General features: G+C 45.5%; 1 protein-coding gene across 2 annotated transcripts; it reads left to right on the top strand.

Annotated features, from left to right (window-relative positions):
* Window positions 1–45: 45 nt before the first annotated feature.
* On the top strand, window positions 46–19,425 carry CASP3 (caspase 3). Of its 2 annotated transcripts, none has more exons than XM_066235403.1 (7): window positions 46–183; window positions 7,993–8,056; window positions 10,377–10,501; window positions 15,029–15,157; window positions 15,915–16,090; window positions 16,340–16,460; window positions 17,808–19,425. In XM_066235403.1, exons 2-7 carry the CDS (start codon window positions 8,004–8,006, stop codon window positions 18,035–18,037), a joined length of 834 nt encoding a protein of 277 aa, XP_066091500.1. In that variant the 5' UTR covers window positions 46–183; window positions 7,993–8,003; the 3' UTR covers window positions 18,038–19,425. The 2 variants fall into 2 exon arrangements, with proteins under 2 accessions (XP_066091500.1, XP_066091501.1); XM_066235404.1 differs by lacking the exon at window positions 46–183 and adding an exon at window positions 353–413.
* The last annotated feature ends 11 nt before the right edge of the window (window positions 19,426–19,436 follow it).

Genomic DNA, 19,436 nt, shown 5'->3' with positions numbered 1-19,436 from the left:
AGCGCGCAGACCTACGAGGGCGCGGCGGGGGCGGGGCGCGCCGAGGCCGCGAGGACGTGTCGACGCCGAGCGGAGCGCGGAGCTGAGGGGGCGGGGCCAGCTGGGGCTCTCCGGGCTGCGGTCTGCAGAGCCCGAGCTGTCTTGGAGCGGGGCGAGCGGGCGTCGGCAGTGTGGTGCTGTGCGGTGAGTGCTGCCCGCGCCCCTCCTCGCCGCGCGGCCGTCCGCCCTGGGCCCGCTGCCTCCACCCTCCCCAGCCCAGCGCCCGCCCCAGAGACCGCCCGGGCGTGCCGCTACCCCGGGTGACGGAGGGGATGGGCACGGTCCGGGCAGCGGATTCTTTGTTTTACCGCGACGAGGGGTGCGAGGAGGAGCATTGAAGCTCGCGGAGCGAACGTCCCGGCTGGGGGCACGGGGTGAGGGGCGGAGGCCGGGGGACGGGGGCCGAACAGCGGACGGATGCCCGAGAGGCCCGGCAGCGGGAAACTGGACCCGGGGCGCGCAGCCCGGTGGGGAAGGGTGCGGGGGGCCGGGTCGGGGCGCGCAGGTGGGTGGGAAGGACGCGAGGGGTCGGGCTGGGACGCTCAGCCCGGTGGGGAAGGGCGCGAAGGGCCGGGCCGGGGCGTGCAGCCCGGTGGGGAAGGGCGCGAGGGGCCGGGCCGGGGCGCGCAGCCCGGTGGAGGACGGCGCGGGGTCCGGGCCGGGGCGCGCAGCCCGGTGGGGAAGGGCGCGAGGGGCCGGGCCGGGGCGCGCAGCCCGGTGGGGAAGGGCGCGAGGGGCCGGGCCGGGACGCTCAGCCCGGTGGTGGAGGGCGCGAGGGGCCGGGCCGGGACGCTCAGCCCGGTGGGGAAGGGCGCGAGGGGCCGGGCCGGGGCGCGCAGCCCGGTGGGGAAGGGCGCGAGGGGCCGGGCCGGGACGCTCAGCCCGGTGGTGGAGGGCGCGGGGTCCGGGCCGGGACGCTCAGCCCGGTGGGGAAGGGCGCGAGGGGCCGGGCCGGGGCGCGCAGCCCGGTGGTGGAGGGCGCGGGGTCCGGGCCGGGGCGCGGAGCCCGGTGGGGAACGGCGCGGGGGGCTGGGCCGGGCCGGGGTTCCGAGGCTGGGCAGCGGGAGGCCGAACCCGTGAGCAGGATGCAGCGAGATGCATGGGAAGTGAGAGTGGCCGGGACCGCTGTCTGAGATTTGGATCGGGAAGGGAGAAACAACGCCCGGAGGGCAGGCGGCGGGAGTGGTGCTGTCGGTGGGACGCTGTCCCTCGGCGCTGGTCCTCCCATTATTGGATGAGGTTTGGCCTCGGCTACCTTCTCTGTCTCGGGATTCTATTTTCTCGCGTTGACTGTGTGACTCAGTTTCTCAGTGAAGTAACTTGAAGCATTACACGCCAGTTCCTTTTCAGACCTCTTACATTCTTCCAGCTCTTCCCTGTGACTGTGTATCTCTAGGCCAAAGTCAACTGGGAGCTGCTTTAACACCCCTCCCCCTCCAGGCCATGTTGAAAAGAGTGCCTTTCTCATCCTTGTCACTCTTGTTTTCAGTGTGTCTTGCCCTCAAGGCAGCTGCTTCTTTAGTTGTGACACCCAAACCTGCAAACCAGGAACCAATCAGCTCAACTATCTCTCCAATCCCCTTCCACCGCTGAGCTCCTAAATATCCACTCATCTGTCCATTTCTCTCCATCACTGACCTGAGCCTCCCTCGGCTCTCCCCTGGCTACTGCAGCTTCCCTGTTGGTCTCCATACTTCCAGACTTTCTGCCCTGGCCAGTCCATCTTCGTAGCCCAGGCTGAGGGATCTTTACAAACTAAACATCTAGGAAGCTGTTCCTTTGCCCATATGGTAAACCCAGTCCCTAATCATGGGTAGCAAAGCCAAGCACGGGTTGGCTCCTTGGTCCCTTCCCTGCCTGATATTTTTTAGGGCACCTTTTCACTTTCCACTTAGCTTGTTCTCTGTCCTAAACACTCTTGCATTCCCTCTCTCCCTCCATCACATGACATTTGCTTGAAGAACTCTTACTTGTGTTACTTTTTTCATTAAGCCCTTTAAAGTTAACTTTTCCTACTTGGCATGTGTCATTTCCTGAAAGGATAAAGTTATATCCTTTGCAGTTACTTGTTTACTGTCTTTCCTGCTAGCTTGTAAGCAGATTCCATGAAGGACTTGTTATCTTCTTGCTCCTTACTGCTTTACTCCATACCCAGGGCCTGACATAGGGAATGCCTATACTATAGAATTAGTGCCCTCTTCAGAAAAAATAAACCTGCTTTAGGATTACTTAGCAAACTAAACTTAGAAGATGTGGATTAAAGAAGAATGGTAGAGGTGAAATGTGGAGTTGCTGTAACAATGTGAGTTTGCAAGATAGGAATAGGTGCTTCGCAGAGAGGTTAGACCAGCATGTATCAGTGTGCTCAGCCATTTTGAATGTTATATGTACCTGATCTCTGACAAAAAGCTTAAATTATTCCTATCACAGCCTGATGTTTGAACTTTGGTTTTTCTTTGCTCTTGCAAAAAGCTGTTGAAAGTTACAGTGTGTTTTAATGAATGAATAAATGAACAGTTTATTGGAGTTTGGCAATAGAACTTGTTCACAGTAAAAAAGAGATGAAATGCTATACCTACTTATATCAGATTTGCTTTTGCTATCCTGAAAAAAGGCCTTGCCTCCTGCCATTTTACAAGACTGACCTCTGATACATATATTTACAATGCTTCTTTGCTGTTTTGCTTTCAAACCTAATTTAACACAACTTCCTACAGCTTCATGCCTCCTAATGCTAGAAAGCATTCTTTATTTTCATGAACGGCATTAAATCTATTCTGGTGCCTAGTGTTAGTTTTTTTAGCTCTGCCTCAAAGATGGAAAGCACCAGTGTGGACCTAGAAAAAGATGTGAGAATTTTTAGACCGTTAGATACTGTTTTGTACACATTTAACAAATACAAATGGAATGAAACAATGAATAGGAATAGGTCCTCTGTAGTCAGACAACCTGAGTCCCAAGGGCTACACTTACTAGCTCATTCATAAATTAGGCATGAGTAAAATACATACCTCATGAGGTTGTTTTGAGTATAAAATGAGGATGGGTGTGACAATGCTTTGTAAATTTCTGACTTCTCTGCTTAGTTTGTTCTTACCTTCAAATTGCTAATAGAGCTTCTGAATTAGGGTAGAGTAAGGTAACATCTGATGCAGACTTAACCCTAAGCCTGACTGGCCTCTGCCTTGTTTAGCCACTTTTGAATACCAGTGGGCATTGGTGTAAGTCCCTCATAGGGATGGTGTCTTTATCTCTTCCATTACTTGATACACTAGGGGTGCACACAGTTGGTATTCAGTAAGTTATGGGACAAATGAATGAATACTGCTGACACTAACTTTTCTCAGTTTCAAACCTTCTCTGGCAGGCAGGATTTATTTAATCATGTGGTTGTAAACCTGAATCTGCTTCTACAGAAGAGTGGTTCTCAGTGGGAGGGAGGAGGCCTTATAGTTATCTGTGGTTTTTATAAAGGGTGTCCAAGATCCTTGTATCATACTACTGCCTGATACCTGTGTATCATACTACTATCTTAGGACCTCGGGGGAGGGAAAGACAGACTCCTTGCAAGGCTTATGGCTTTGAATAGTGAGGAGCACTGTTACTCTAGTCTGTCACCTGGGGTATTGTCTGTATGGCACAACTGAATCTAATTCTTATAAGTCCCCAAAGAAATTCAGAGACCAGATGGGGAACAAACGTTTCCATAAAACCTCTAGCCCATTACAGCTAAAAATCTTATCCAAACTACTGAGAAAAGCATGTTCTTTCTGTTTCAGTTACTAAATCTGGAATGTGACTGTTTTTGAGACTGTCCTCTGATAATTAATAAAAACAGTCGTGAGGTTTTCGAGTTCTTTCGCAGAAATATCATCTTCCCAAAAGCCACACTGGAAAGACTTTTTTTTTTTTTTTTCTGTAGAGGCAAATAGTTTAAAACATGTCTGGATGACTTGTACTGACTGCTTAACATGAAACTAGTTATTTTACTTTTGGAAGTATTGATAAATTACCCAGAGGTGTCAGAAACACCATAAGCATCATTTCTGTTTTTTTCATTGCTCAGAGTAAATCTGCTTTATACTCTTTCCATATCTCTGCAGCTGTTTTCTATCATGTTATTTATGCTCTTTGTCTCATCTTCAGTAAAGCTTTTAGGTTGTGGATTTTTGCTTCCTTCCCTAAAGATAACGATAGTGTCGCCCTGCCTCTGTATTATGAAGCTGTGTAGAAAAGGGGGCGTCTGCCCTCCCGAGGCAGACGGATCCTAGTTTGGATCTGGGCTCGGCCACTTACAAGTTATTAACTGCTCTAAGCCTCAGTCAACTGAACTATCTCTGCGGATCATTATGCCTTAGCATAGTTGGAAAGACTAACCAAAAATAAATAAATAATACATATATGCATAAAAGTATCTTTCACCTGATTCTTGCCCATATGAGCCAACAGGAAGAGGAACTGTTATGTTATTATGTAACACTTTGTACACAACACTTAAGTCACGTATAGCATTATGAATTTTTGGCCTTTGGCTAGCCAGTTTCAGTAAATCCTATGTTGTTGTTGTTGTTTTGATATCCATATGCATGGCGATGATTCCAAACTGAGCAATATTTGTTTTTATGGCTCATTTTGAGATTTAAAACCCTTGAGGGCAGAGACCAGGGACTGTGAACAGCCTACTGCCTGGTGACAGATTAGCTACATAGGAACCTCTCAAACTGGTTGTACTGATTTAGTATCTCATTTTGAAATCTCTACCATCAGCACACTTTCAAACTATTCATGTTTAATACCAGGGTTTTTCATTTGGTTTGGGATTCTTTTGTATACTTTATAACTTGATGTCAAAATTCCAGTTTTAGAAATTAATTTTTATTCCTCAGCCTTAACTCTGTGACTTATTTGTTATCATCAACATCCTGCATTGATGGAAATAATTACATACTTTAGTACAGTAAGAAACAAATAGTGTTAAGCCATCGCTGTGCCAAGATATTTTTTTAAACCTCTATTGTAAATTTCCCCACTTATGTTTTGTCAACTGAAAATGTTCTAAGAACTTAAACTCCAACCATCATTTAGGACATTAAATTTTCCCTTGGGGGATCGTTTCTTATCCTTCTAAGATGAGCTCACGCTCCCCAGACAGGGGATGTAGGCAGCCAGGCACTAGCTAATGGATGTGAGGTAATGCTCAGCCTCGCCCCGGGTTCTGCAAGAGGCAAGACTCCGCTGCCGAGTGTGGAGCTGGTGCTTTCGTGTGGGAAGAGCAGATGGTGACAGCCAGAGCAAATGTGTACATATCTGACACAGGGAGCCTTTTATTTATCACTGTATAATTTTTTTTTTTTTTTTTCATTTTTCTGAAGCTGGAAACAGGGAGAGACAGTCAGACAGACTCCCGCATGCGCCCGACCGGGATCCACCCGGCACGCCCACCAGGGGCGACGCTCTGCCCACCAGGGGGCGATGCTCTGCCCATCCTGGGCGTCGCCATATTGCGACCAGAGCCACTCTAGCACCTGAGGCAGAGGCCACAGAGCCATCCCCAGCGCCCGGGCCATCTCTGCTCCAATGGAGCCTCGGCTGCGGGAGGGGAAGAGAGAGACAGAGAGGAAAGCGCGGCGGAGGGGTGGAGAAGCAAATGGGCGCTTCTCCTATGTGCCCTGGCCGGGAATCGAACCCGGGTCCTCCGCACGCTAGGCCGACGCTCTACCGCTGAGCCAACCGGCCAGGGCCCTATCACTGTATAATTTTTAATAGGATATGAAGGTCAACTGATACTGTTGCAATATCTGATTATTCAGATACTAACAATGAAGGAACAAAATACGTTACAGTATTAGTTCCTGAGAAATCTTTATCAAATAATAAGATAACTATTTTAAATCCAATTCTGAAAGGACTCATGAGGGGGTTTTTTTGTTTTGTTTTTTTAAATTTTAACCACCATCTACCTCACTGAAACAAAACTATCATTTCTAATATCAAGAAGTAGAGATAGGACACCCTATAAAATCAGATAATTCTTGAGCATCCTGTAGACCAGTGGCCCCCAACCTTTTTTGGGCCACGGACCGGTTTAATGTCAGAATATATTTTCACAGACCAGCCTTTAGGGTGGGACGGATAAACGCACAAAATAAAATTATGCGACTGGCGTAAAAACTGGTATTTTTAAATATAATTGTCGAACTTACGAGACAAGCGTCAAGAGTGAGTCTTAGACGGATATAACAGAGGGAATCTGGTCATTTTTTAAACATAAAACATCGTTCAGACTTAAATATAAATAAAATGAAAATAATGTAAGTTATTTATTCTTTCTCTGTGGAACCGGTACCAAATGGCCCACGGACCAATACCGGTCCGCGGCCCAGTAGTTGGGGACCACTGCTGTAGACAATGCCCAGCACTGCACTGAAATTATATCAAGTAATTTCTTGTGCCCATTTCTAAGTCTCAGACAGTTTTCCCTGACAGTCCTCACTCTACTGATGCCCTTAAGTCAATGTTCTTCTGTCCTCTTCTGAATTGACCTAGTAGCAAGCCTTGAAAGAGTGAACGCTTCTGAAAGACTTCTGCGTGCTGTGGTGTCTGCCATTCACCTGACCCCCCCTTCCCTCGCCTCTCTGTAGTCTCCTGCTGGCCCTGCCTCTTCTAGTAACCCTCTAACTACCAGAGTGCCCAGGATTTCTCCAGGCCTCTCCCTGAGTTTCAGCCTCTAGTAACTTTTTTTTATTGATTGATTTTAAAGAGATAGATAGAGATAGAGAAGCATTCATTTGTTGTTCCACTTAGTTGTGCGTTCATTGCTTCCTACATGTGCCCCGATTAGGATCAAACCTGCAGTCTCGGTGGTTCAGGACGACTCTCTAACCAACTGAGCTAACTGACCAGGGCCTACTCCCACCTCTTACAGTTGCTTCTCCTCCATTCAGCAGCCAGAGTGTTCCTTTTAAAACATGCTGTGTCTCTTCTGCTTAAAACACTCCCCTGGTTTCTCCTTGCCCTTAGGACAGAACTGAAGCTTCCCTTGGCTCCTTAAGGTCCTGCGGGATCTTACCTTTCCTGCTTAGTCTCCGTTTATGCCTTCTTTTCCTTTACCATGCTCTAGCTAAACTGGTCTTTCTGCATCATGAATGCGCCAGCCTCTTTCAGGACCTTTGCACTTGCTGGTCCTTCCCCCAACAAGGACAGCCCCTGTTGGTAGCTTAGCTCTCCATGTAAATGTCACCTCAGAGATGACTTCCCCAACCACCATAGCGGAAGTAGCTCACACTCCCAGGCTCTCTTTTACTTTGCCCTATTTTATTTTCTTCAGAGCCCCTGTCATCTTATTATCCACCTGTAATTATTTGTCCTGTGTTTAAAAAGAAAGAGAGAGATGGGCTAGGGATACATTGCACACACCTTGACAAAGGATTCTTCTCAGGCTTGACTCACAGAGACCTGGAACAGTACAGGTGGAGCAGAGGTAGGAGTGGCCACTTAATTTGAAATCGTCCATGTCATGTATTAATTAGCAGAAATAATCTTTGGAATAACTAATATAATGCAGTGATTTTTTTTTTTTTTTTACAGAGACAGAGTCAGAGGTATAGATAGGGACAGACAGACAGGAAGGGGAGAGAGAGATGAGAAGCATCAATCATTAGTTTTTCATTGTGACACCTTAGTTGTTCATTGATTGCTTTCTCATATGTTCCTTGACCTTGGGGCTACAGCAGACCGAGTAACCCCTTGCTCGAGCCAGCGACCTTGGGCCCAAGTTGGTGAGCTTTGCTCAAACCAGATGAGTCCGCGTTCAAGCTGGCGACCTCAGGGTCTCGAACCTGGGTCCTCCGCATCCTAGTCCGACGCTCCATCCACTGCGTCACCGCCTGGTCAGGCGATGCAGTGATCTTATAGTGACTGATTCTGACTAACTTTGCTTTCTTTATATTCTAGTTAAAGTATCCATGGAGGACACTGGAAACTCAGTGGATTCAAAGTCCATTAAAAATTCAGAAACGTGAGTATTTAAATGGCATCCTCATATAATCAGGGAAAGACGGTGGTGGTACAGCAAACTCGGGGGTGGGGAAGCAGAGAGACCCAGTTGACTTTCTACCTCCACAACTGTGTGGCTTTACCCATGTTAACCTGTGCCCTCCGAATCTCATCTGTAAAATAAAGATTTCACAGACCTGTGGGTAAGAGTGAGGGAGGGCCTGGCCCATACTAGGGAACCCCGTCCTGGAAGCAGAGGGCTGCACGCCAGGGGTGGGACTTGGTAGTCTGGGTGCTCCCCAGATTGCCCGGCCGGAAGAGAGGGGTTTTGTGTTTGGGGTTTTTTAGGGGTTTTTTGTTTTGTTTTGCCTCTTGTTTATTAATGTTTTAAGATTAAAATGAAATGCTAGTGCTCAGTCTGGGAACAAAATGCCTGGTTATGGATTGTTTTTTACCCTTTATTTTCTCATTCTTTCTGTTTGGAATATTTTGTGTATTGATGCTTGCAACAACCAGGAGATAGAGAGAGGAAAAAGATAAAACTCAAACACTCTTAATTTAATTCCTGTCTGTTATTATCCATTTGGGATCTCTTGTGATACTTTTAATTCTAGAAGTTTATTTCAGAGACCTGGTGTTATTATTCAGGACCGTCCAGGGGACTACAGACTAGTACTAGTACCGAAGAGAGGTATTTCAGCAGTGCTGTTAACAGGTTACCAGTACGAATTTAGCTATGATTGTTTAGCAAAGGAATTTTCCTAGAAATTAAACCCTCAAATACGATCTCATTTTAGAGGGGCTTTTTTTTAATCCATTTAAAGTGATTTACACATTTTCTTACCTTTTCATATCATACAGAACATAATTTAATAGCAAGTTGCATTAAAGCCCAAAATAGCTTTAGGCCTGTTTTGACGCTGTGATAAGTTATCATCATGTTCCTAGGCCTTCTGGGGCCCCTCCGGTCTGGCTATTTTGTTATTGCCTGTAGAGGCGCGTCTAAGGAGGCCGCAGGAGGTGGTGGAGAATTAGTAGCTCTGTGATCCGTTATCTGTGTGACCTTCAACAAACTTTCAGAGTTTTCATCTGTAAAATGTGCTGATCTACACTTTTAGTAAAGTACAATAGCTTGTTTCTGACATTGACTTCTTTAATTTACTGTTCTAATCTTTTTCCAACATTTTTTATTTTAGAACTGTGTATAATGTGAAATGCTTGCAGATAGTGCACGACTACCTGGACGGTAGACCCAGACCTGTTACTTCCTGATGCTCGGTCTGGAGCAGGGTCAGGCTTGCACGACTACCTGGACGGTAGACCCACACCTGTTACTTCCTGATGCTCGGTCTGGAGCAGGGTCAGGCTTGCACGACTACCTGGACGGTAGACCCAGACCTGTTACTTCCTGATACTCGGTCTGGAGCAGGGTCAGGCTTGCACGACTACCTGGACGGTAGATCCAGACCTGTTACTTCCTGATGCTCGGTCTGGAGCAGGGTCAGGCTTGCACGACTACCTGGACGGTAGACCCAGACCTGTTACTTCCTGATGCTCGGTCTGGAGCAGGGTCAGGCTTGCACGACTACCTGGACGGTAGACCCAGACCTGTTACTTCCTGATGCTCGGTCTGGAGCAGGGTCAGGCTTGCGTTCCACGGTGGTCGAGTTCCGTAGCTACACCCTTTCTTCCCAGTGGTGCCCTGGGTCGCTCTCAGCAGCAGAATGGAGTGGCTGCCGCCGACCCGAGGGGCCTGCAAGCCTCAAGTGCTTAGTATCTGGCCCTTTGGAGGAGAATGTTACTGCCCTGGTCTAGACAGCAGAGGTTTCTGGATAAGAGACCTTCATACAAGAATTTTCAATTATATACAATAGTGAGTCTATGTATTAATAAACTATTAATTTTTCCAGCTCGTGGTTTTTAAGAAACAATGTAAGGAATTCAGATACTATTGTGCTTGAGTCATATTTGCCTTTTGTTGGCTTCTTATCATTTCAGGATAGTTTTTAAGGCGTTATTCTTGAAAATAAAATATTTCTCAGAATCACAAGATGTTTTTTAAGTATAAAATGTATTTGGTGAAATTTTAATAAGACTCAGAGGAGAACAAAGTGTAGAGATGAAGAGCCTGTGCTCTGAAGGCCGGCGTGTGCTTTCGGCGCTGGCTCTGACTCGGTGTCTGCGTGACTGCCGGCGTGCACTCAGCCTCCCAGTGGTCACTTCGTATTTGTGAGATGGATTCACCAGATGTTAGTTGTGCTAACGTGTTATAAAGTTCTGTTAGTGAGAACAGCACATTGGTAATTTCTGCCTTTGTAAACTGTTGTTTGATTTCCAAACAGAAAGCTCCTGCATGGCAGCAAGTCAATGGACTCTGGAATATCCTTGGACAGCAGTTACAATATGAATTATCCTGAAATGGGCTTATGCCTAATAATCAATAATAAGAACTTCCATAAAAGTACTGGTATGTATCATAACATAATTTTTCACTCTTCAAATATTTGTACCGTTTATGTTTGGTATAATATAAAAACTAATATCGATGTTATTACACTATGACACAGAACAGCGGGAAGTGGAGAGTGAGCAGGACTTCTCTGGGACCCTTGTTTCTTTATCCTTCTTCCCCCTCTTTTATACTAAGGAAAGGACCACAGCAGATAGGAAGGAGTAGTATTTTTCCTTACCAGGAACTGCAAGGTACATCACAGCTATTGTCTCATCTGATTTTTACAACCCTGAAGAGTAATCACGCTTAGATGCCAAAAGATTCGACTCGCAGCAGAGTCCCCCAGATAAGTCAGCAGCAGAGCTGGCCTGAGCCTTGGTGTGCCTGACTCCGGCGAGCTCTGAGCCCACCTCTGGGCACCCCACATCCTGTCGTCATTGCTGTATTGACCATTTTCTCTTCCTTGCAAAAATGACAGACTCCCCAGCTTAGAGAGACCTCTCTTTTACCCATCTTCCTCTTCAGCTTTGATCTGATTTTTGTCTCCTGCAATAAATTTTGAAAACTCCTACTATAAGCTTGCCATCTTCACTTCCTTCCAACCGTCTGAAGCCCATTCTCCCTGTTGAGCACATCTGATACTCTACTGAAACCTCTTTTAGGTTCACCATGGCATAATCACCAAGTTCCCTTCCCGGTCTCTGCTGTGTATGACTGAATCTATATAATAGTACCTTGGAGAAGATTTTTAGAGATATATTGTAAAAGCAAAATCCCTCACAATCCTAAAAGGCTCACTAACATCTTGATGTATGCTTGATATATTTTCCTTGACAGTTTCTTTCAAAGATTAATTTCATTCATAATACACAAAGCAATATTGTATTCTGCTTGTTACACTTAATGTAATATAAGCATTTTTTAAATTGCCATATAATTTTCCTATGTTATTTTAATGATTATGTAATATTCCACACCCTAAATATACCATTCACTTAGTTTACATAATTAACCATAAGAAGGAACACTTTGGCCATTTCCCTTTTTTTTTTTTTTTTTGCTTTTATTTATGTTTTTTTTTTTTTTTTCATTTTTCTGAAGCTGGAAACAGGGAGAGACAGTCAGACAGACTCCCGCATGCGCCCGACCGGGATCCACCCGGCACGCCCACCAGGGGCGATGCTCTGCCCACCAGGGGGCGATGCTCTGCCCATCCTGAGCGTCGCCATGTTGGGACCAGAGCCACTCTAGCGCCTGGGGCAGAGGCCACAGAGCCATCCCCAGCGCCCGGGCCATCCTTGCTCCAATGGAGCCTTGGCTGCGGGAGGGGAAGAGAGAGACAGAGAGGGAAAGCGCGGCGGAGGGGTGGAGAAGCAAATGGGCGCTTCTCCTATGTGCCCTGGCCGGTAATCGAACCCGGGTCCTCCGCATGCTAGGCCGACGCTCTACCGCTGAGCCAACCGGCCAGGGCTTTTTTTTTGCTTTTAAATTGATGCTCTGATAATTCTTTGGATTGACTTATTAATCGTATCAGAATAAATTTTTATTTGAAGCAACCAGAAGCAGCAGATCCAATTTAGGAGACCGAAGTGTGGTGAAAATGGAAAGACTCGAGATGACACCGGGAAGAGAGGCAGGATTCAGTGTTAGATTAGCTGTAGGCGCCCTGACTGGATAGCTCAATGGGTAGAGCATCCTTGCAAAGCACAGAGGTTGCCGGTTTGATCCCCAGTCAGGGCACGTGCGAGAGCAGATCGAGTTCCTGTCTATCTCCCTTCTTCTCTCTCTAAAATCAATAAAATAAATGTTAAAAAAAAAAAAGATTAGCTATAGGGGTGAGGAAAGGGGATAAAAATGATGTCTAAATCTGAATGGCACCATATTTATAGTCTTTATTGGCTATAAGAGATGTCACCTTTAGCCCTCAGTCTACCTCAGTCGCTAGTTGTGATTCCTGCTTCTGGTGGAGTTTTATACTATTGAACCTGTGCTTTAAAAATATTGTCATTCCACACTTTCCCTAAAAAAATAGACTGATAGTCTGACTTCAGCCTTCAAGTGAGCTTTTCTGCTTTGAGATCGGAAAGTCAGGTTTTCACAGCGAGCTCTGACAGCCTGGGGTTGCTGCCCTCATACTGAGTGCCCACAAACCAGGACCAGAATTCAGTCACCTTGTCACCCAGCTGCCTGTCCTCAGCCTGTCCCATGGTAAAACCTGGGGACATTTTAATAAAAACAATATATGCCCATTATAGAAATTCTAGAAATGATAGGTTAGCCAACAATTAATAAATAAAATCAAAAGGGAGATTTCCTGCAAGTTTCCAAAGCTGCCCACAAGGCCGTGCTTGACGTCAGCGAGGAAGATACTGAGGCCGCAGCGGCCACTGCCACCAAGCTCACTATCCGGTCGAACGATGGCTCCCCTCACTGCGTCTGCTTCAACAGGTCCTCCCTGCCCCCGATTGTGGACCGAGCCGCGGAGACCATGCTCTTCCTAGGCAGAGTCGAAAGTCCCAGCAAGGTCTAGGCGGGAAAAGGCCTGTTGACTGACGGCACGTTCACGATGCACAGGAAATAAACCACGTGGCCTAAAGATCCCAGTGTGACGTGAGGGCATGCCCACTTGTTCTGAGGGTCCACCTGACCCCAGCAGAGCTGCGTTCGCTGCCCAGATGCCACGTTGGAGGCTTAGTCATCAAAAATCAGCAGAGATCCGGGTCACAAACCCAAGCCCGTGAACCCCAGTCAGGCCCCTTCCTGCGCGTCTCCCAGGAAACAGCCTCATGGGATGTTTCTGGGTTGGCACAGTTCCATTCCTGAGCACCCCTGAGACCGGTGACATACAAGTCAGTCACCTTGATTGCAGAACTACAGTAATAAACTCTGCAAACTTAAAATGTAAATTGGGCCAGCAGTGGTGCGCACACAGGCCTCCAGGGTCCTAACTGGAAAATGGTCCATTCATTGCTTAACTTACGAAAGCCAGGTTGTCATTGTGTGACATTTTTGTGGCTGCACAAATTCATCCATTCATTCAACAGAAACATATTTATTTAGCACTTAATATGTGCTAGGAATAAATCAAACAAAGTCTCTGGTTTTTGTACCTAGACGGGGTGATTACCACCACTACAACAATAAAACCAAACCTAGAAATAAACATGAAAAAAATAAAATAAATAAATAAAATCACTCTGGATCGCACTGCTGAGAAATAATGACTATTTTGGAGATACAGACATTTATTCTTTTTCCTATTCATGCATCTTAAGTTTGCTCAGTTCTAAGGTGTGTGTCCCCAACACTTCTAACGTTATTAAATCTGAGTACTGGTACAGCCAGGCTCTACAGTAACGGGGCAGGTACCGGAAAGGAGTGATGAAAGCCCAGCACCCCGGGGTGGAGGTCTGACACTAGCTCTGTTCCTTTGGACAAGTTCCTGAACTTCTCTGTGCTCCCTGCTCTACCTCTGTACAAAGGAAGCCAATCATAGTAACTGTCTCGAAGTGGTTGGAAGGGTTAACGGAGATGAACTGTAGTAGAATACCAGTGAACAGTGTCAGTTGGTAGTGGTTTGTGGGTTTGTTTTTGTTTTATTCTGAAAAGATATTGTGAAAGTAGTGATGTATCTTAAAATAGTGGGGAAATTAAAAGCAAAGAAATGCAGTTCCTCTGAATGTGTGAGATACGTGTATTGTTAGATATGTATTCTTTTTCTTAGAAGAAGAATCCTCTTGTTTTCTAGTCTTTTATTTTTTCAAATGACCATTTCCCATGGCAAAATTTTGTCTACAAAAATTTTAATGGCGAGATAGTATTCCATTATATAAATGAATGATAACTTATTTAACTGAACCTCTCTTTAGCCAGTTAAGTGGTTTCTGTTTTTCATCCTCTGAGCAGCTCTGAAAGATAGCCTTGTGACTGTAGTACGTCAGCATTGCTTACAGTATGGTACACTGATATAGCTTACGTTATGAAGTGTCTTATATGCTAAGAAATTAAAAAGACTTTGTATCACTGTGATAAGAATAATTGAATTTTCTAAACATTTGAAAGAAAAGATTTATTATGGATTGTGTGAATCACTGAATATTTCGTTTCAGAGCAGTTAATCTTTTTTTAAAAAAAAATACAATTAGCCCTGGCCAGAAAGCTCCATTAGTTTGAGCCCTGGTCGGCAAACTGCAGCTCACGAGCCACATGCGGCTCTTCCACAAAATACCATGTGCGGGAGCTACCTCGATAAGGAATGTCCCTACCTATATAGTTTAAGTTTAAAATATTTGGCTCTCAAAAGAAATCTCAGTCTTGTACTGTTGATATTTGGCTCTGTTGACTAATGAGTTTGCCGACCACTGAGTTAGAGCATCTGCCCGAAGCACAGGTTGCCAGTTCGATCCCCAGTCAGGGCACATACAAGAACAGCTCAATGTTCCTTTCTTTCTCTCCCTCCCTCCCTCCTTTCCTCTCTGGTTAAAATCAGTAAATAAAATTTTTAAAAAAAATACAATTAAAAGGAATTCTTTCTGTTTCAAGGAATGGCATCTCGGTCTGGTACGGATGTAGATGCAGCAACCCTCAGGGAAACATTCAAGAACTTGAACTATGAAGTCAGGAACAAAAACGATCTTACACGCGAAGAAATTGTGGATCTGATGCGCAGTGGTAAGAAATAATCTAAAGAACGACCTTCACTGGCCAGTTTTGTTCGAGGACACTTTTATTGCCCAAGGGGTAGCTATAATTATGCATACACTAAAAGCGGAAGAAGTGTTGAACTATATGTAACCCTACTCCATGTAGCTTTTGTAAGTAGGGTAAAAGTGAGTCATGCCGACTCTAGAAAGGGTTTGAAGTACTGTATGTTGCTCTGCCCCAGGTTGGGTTTAGTGATTGATCTCTTAGTTCTGTTCTCAGGTTTCCTTTTTTTTTTTTTTTTTTGTATTTTTCTGAAGCTGGAAACAGGGAGGCAGTCAGACAGACTCCTGCATGCACCCGACCGGGATCCACCTGGCACACCCACCAGGGGGTGATGCTCTGCCCATCCGGGATGTCGCTCTGCCGCGACCAGAGCCACTCTAGCGCCTGAGGCAGAGGCCATGGAGCCATCCCCAGCGCCTGGGCCATCTTTGCTCCAGTGGAGCCTCGGCTACGGGAGGGGAAGAGAGAGACAGAGAGGAAGGAGAGGGGGAGGGGTGGAGAAGCAGATGGGCGCCTCTCCTGTGTGCCCTGGCCGGGAATCGAACCCAGGACTTCCGCACGCCAGGCTGACGCTCTACCACTGAGCCAACCAGCCAGGGCCTGTTCTCAGGTTTCTCCATCTTATTTCCATATAATGTATAGAAGATGGTTCAATAAAGTTGTGTTGGGTATTTTTTTGCCTGTTTATTTTTATTTTTTTTATTTGTAAACACTTTTTCAGTTGCTAAAGAAGATCATAGCAAAAGGAGCAGTTTTATTTGCGTGCTTCTAAGCCATGGTGAAGAAGGAGTAATTTTTGGAACAAATGGACCGGTTGACCTGAGGAAATTAACAAGTTTTTTCAGAGGGGATTGTTGCCGAAGTCTAACGGGAAAGCCCAAACTTTTCATTATTCAGGTAATATATATGAGCAGGTTGATGATGGAGATGTATTGGAGATGAACTCACTCACTTGTGGCTTATCCAGAGGACTTTTTCCTGAAGCTACTGAACTAGTTCCTGAAGCTATTCATTTCAACTATTACCAGGAGATATAGATCAAAAAGTTTTTGCATGATTAACATCAACTTTTACGTGGCCTTTACGTTTCTTAGAAATCGTTGTGTACGCATTTTTTAAAAAATAAGTGTAATTTCTAACCTGTAGGCCTGCCGAGGTACAGAGCTAGACAACGGCGTCGAGACCGACAGCAACGTTGAGGATGACATGGCGTGTCAGAAGATCCCGGTGGAGGCAGACTTCCTGTACGCGTACTCCACAGCCCCCGGTAAGAGAGTTACAAATCGGGACTGTCACATGTAGAGTCTAAACAATGTAGAACGTGTTCCAAAGACTGTCAGGATTTTGAAATCCATAAAACATAGCTAACTTGTCTATATTTTAGGGTACCTTCATCAGTGAGATCTCAAAAAGTGCTTTTTGGCCAAGTTTGGCTAGAAAATATGCATACATAAGAAAGCGTCTTACACAGTGTCATTCATGAACTCAATACCGTGTAGGATACTAGACTGTAATATAGGCCAACTCAGAGCTTACCCTCCTTCTGGGACTCGGGGAGACGCATGTTTTCCAGAAGATGGGAGATAACGAAGAGAAATGTGAATAGTACATGAGAGGGGAGAAGTGGAACAAGGAGAAAGAAATAAAGTAAAAAATGAGATGCGACTAGGCTGTTGGCCTCCACTCTTGTGTTTGTGTTGTACATATGTAAATAACTATTGAGTCTGCAGTTATTTATTTATTGCACAACTAACTCAGGATAGAGTTACCAAGTTTGGAGATATAGGACAAATGCATTTTTTAAAACATTGTTACATTTTCAGATATGCTCAGTATGATTTTTTTTAAACCTCCAGGCATCTTTCCAGGTAAAGTACTTGTAAATTAAAAGCCATGGATCCAATAGTTAATCTGACGAAAGTACAATAAATACACTATGGACTTGAGTGCTCCGTAATGTGTTCAGTATACTTTATTCAGTTGCCCTGTTGACAAATCTAGGACAATTAATGTATGTGCATACATAAGCAATTTATTTCTGCAATAACCAATCCAGTTATAACACCATGCTACTTTTTTTTTTTAATTTTCCATTGATTTGAGAGAGAGAGGGAGAGGGTGGGGCATGGAGAGGGAGAGAGAAGCGTCAGTGTGTTTCACGTAGGTGTCCATGCGGTTGTGCACTCATTGATTGCTTCCCGTACGTGCCCTGATGGAGGATCGAACCCATGACCTCTGGATGCTTAATCAACTGAGCCACCTCACTGGGGCCGGCACCATGCTACTTTAATGATCCTTTGCTTCTTCGTCTTCATGTTTACCCGTTCTTCCCCTTTGGGAAGAACGGCAGAAAGTAGAACTATTCAGGAATTCAGTGGAGAGGTTCGTCCACAGCTCTTTTTTTTCCTTGTCAAAAGCAGCGGTCTATGCACAGCACACGTGTTTGGTTTCCTCCCTCCGGGCTCGTGTCCCTGAAACCAAAGGTGCCGCTCCCTTACTCCCTTCTTTTTCTCTTTGTATGGTTGTGGAAGTTTGTGTGTGTTTTACCTTTGGGGTTATGTAGTAATTTATAATCAGATATCCGTGATAATTTTGGTTACGTTTTGCCTTGTAGGTTACTATTCCTGGCGAAACTCGAAGGATGGATCCTGGTTCATTCAGTCACTCTGTGCTATGCTGAAACTGTACGCTCACAAGCTAGAGGTCATGCACATCCTCACGCGGGTCAACAGGAAGGTAGCAACAGAATTTGAGTCCTTCTCCTTGGAGTCTACTTTTCATGCAAAGAAGCAGATTCCGTGTATTGTGTCTATGCTCACAAAAGAACTGTATTTCTATCACTAAAGAAATGGATGACTTATTCTTTTTAATTTGTGTGTCAAGGGAGGAAAAGGGTGTAACTGATACTATGTATTTTCTAATCTGGAACTCCATCTTGTACTCTGAATCGTGCTACGTTCATAGCAATAGAACTTCTGTGAAGCTACCTCAAATTCAGAATCCCGTAGTTGAAATTGAATTGAATTAGGAATGGATAAATTGTAGCGGTACAATTATGAGAGGAACTGGTTGTAAATTAACAGGTCTCATAATTAGCAACTTTTAGTGATCTATGCTATGAATTTTCAAGTAACTGGAGAAACATTGCAGTCCTAAATTTCAGTGAGATTGATAAGATCTCATTTACAAGTGTGCATTTTGGTTCTTTTCAAAGTATAGAGATGACGATAGAATAATGTATGATGATGGAATGATTTGTCCTAGAATTTAGGGAGCCACATGCATGGTCAAAGGTCTGAAGACCTTGATTTTAGAATTGGTATTGGGAGATAAATTAGCTGTGTTTTTAGATAATTTATCTGAGTGTGTGGTTTTGTGATGGTTTTCCTGAGCATGTATTTGTTGTAAAAAAAAATCATGTTTAATATTGAAAAAGAAACTAAATATTGCACTTGGGCATGTGAGCAAACTCAGTTGACACGTTTAAGTCTATACGAATCATGGTAGCGGGAGACGGAGTCTGAACTCCAAGGTGATGTAGGACAGCTTGCCCGCCACCAGATGCGTCCCCTCGTTGGTCCCTGCACTATCCGAAGAGCTGTTAGGTAAAAACCTCAAACCAAACCACTGACCAAACAGCATCACGAACTGAAGGCATTCTATAGGAACATACTAAAATACGACTTATATGATAAACCGTGAAATGTAAGGAAGAGATGGTCAGTCAGCCAGCTGGGCATTCTGTGACTAGGGGATGCTCTGAGCCTGAGCAGCGACACAGCGCACCGCTGGTGACGGCAGCCCCGTGGGCTGCGGCTGCAGGACAGAGACTGCTAGCGTGCGTGCAGAAGGTCCCCAGGCAGGGGTCTCCAAGAAAGGGAACCAAATCAGAAACTTCTGAAATGGAAGCTTTCCAAAGATGGCGAGAGTCACAATAAAAACCACTTGCCTGACCGGTGGTGGTGCAGTGGGTAGAGCATAGACCTGGGACATTGAGGGCCCAGGTTTGAAACCCCGAGGTCGCTGGCTTGAGTGCAGGCCCACTAGATTGAGCGTGGGGACACTGGTTTGAGCATGGGATCATCGACATGATCCCAAGATCGCTGACTTGAGCAAGGAGTCACTGGCTCAGCTGTAGCTCCCCCCCATCAAGGCACGTATGAGAAGTAATCAATGAACAACCAAAGTGCCACAACTGTGAGTTGATGCTTCTCATATCTCTCTCTCTCTCTCTCTCTAAAAC

The sequence above is a fragment of the Saccopteryx bilineata genome, chromosome 6 (genome assembly GCF_036850765.1).
Source record: "Saccopteryx bilineata isolate mSacBil1 chromosome 6, mSacBil1_pri_phased_curated, whole genome shotgun sequence".
Taxonomy (NCBI): domain Eukaryota; kingdom Metazoa; phylum Chordata; class Mammalia; order Chiroptera; family Emballonuridae; genus Saccopteryx; species Saccopteryx bilineata.
This window is presented reverse-complemented; position numbering and strand designations above follow the sequence as displayed.

Bases quoted from the DNA above. Each gene is read 5' to 3' on its own strand.
- CASP3 (XM_066235403.1), top strand. From the start codon at position 8,004: ATGGAGGACACTGGAAACTCAGTGGATTCAAAGTCCATTAAAAATTCA. The intron at 10,502-15,028 runs GTATGTATCATA...TTCTGTTTCAAG, and splicing joins GAACTTCCATAAAAGTACTG to GAATGGCATCTCGGTCTGGT. The intron at 15,158-15,914 runs GTAAGAAATAAT...ACACTTTTTCAG, and splicing joins TGTGGATCTGATGCGCAGTG to TTGCTAAAGAAGATCATAGC.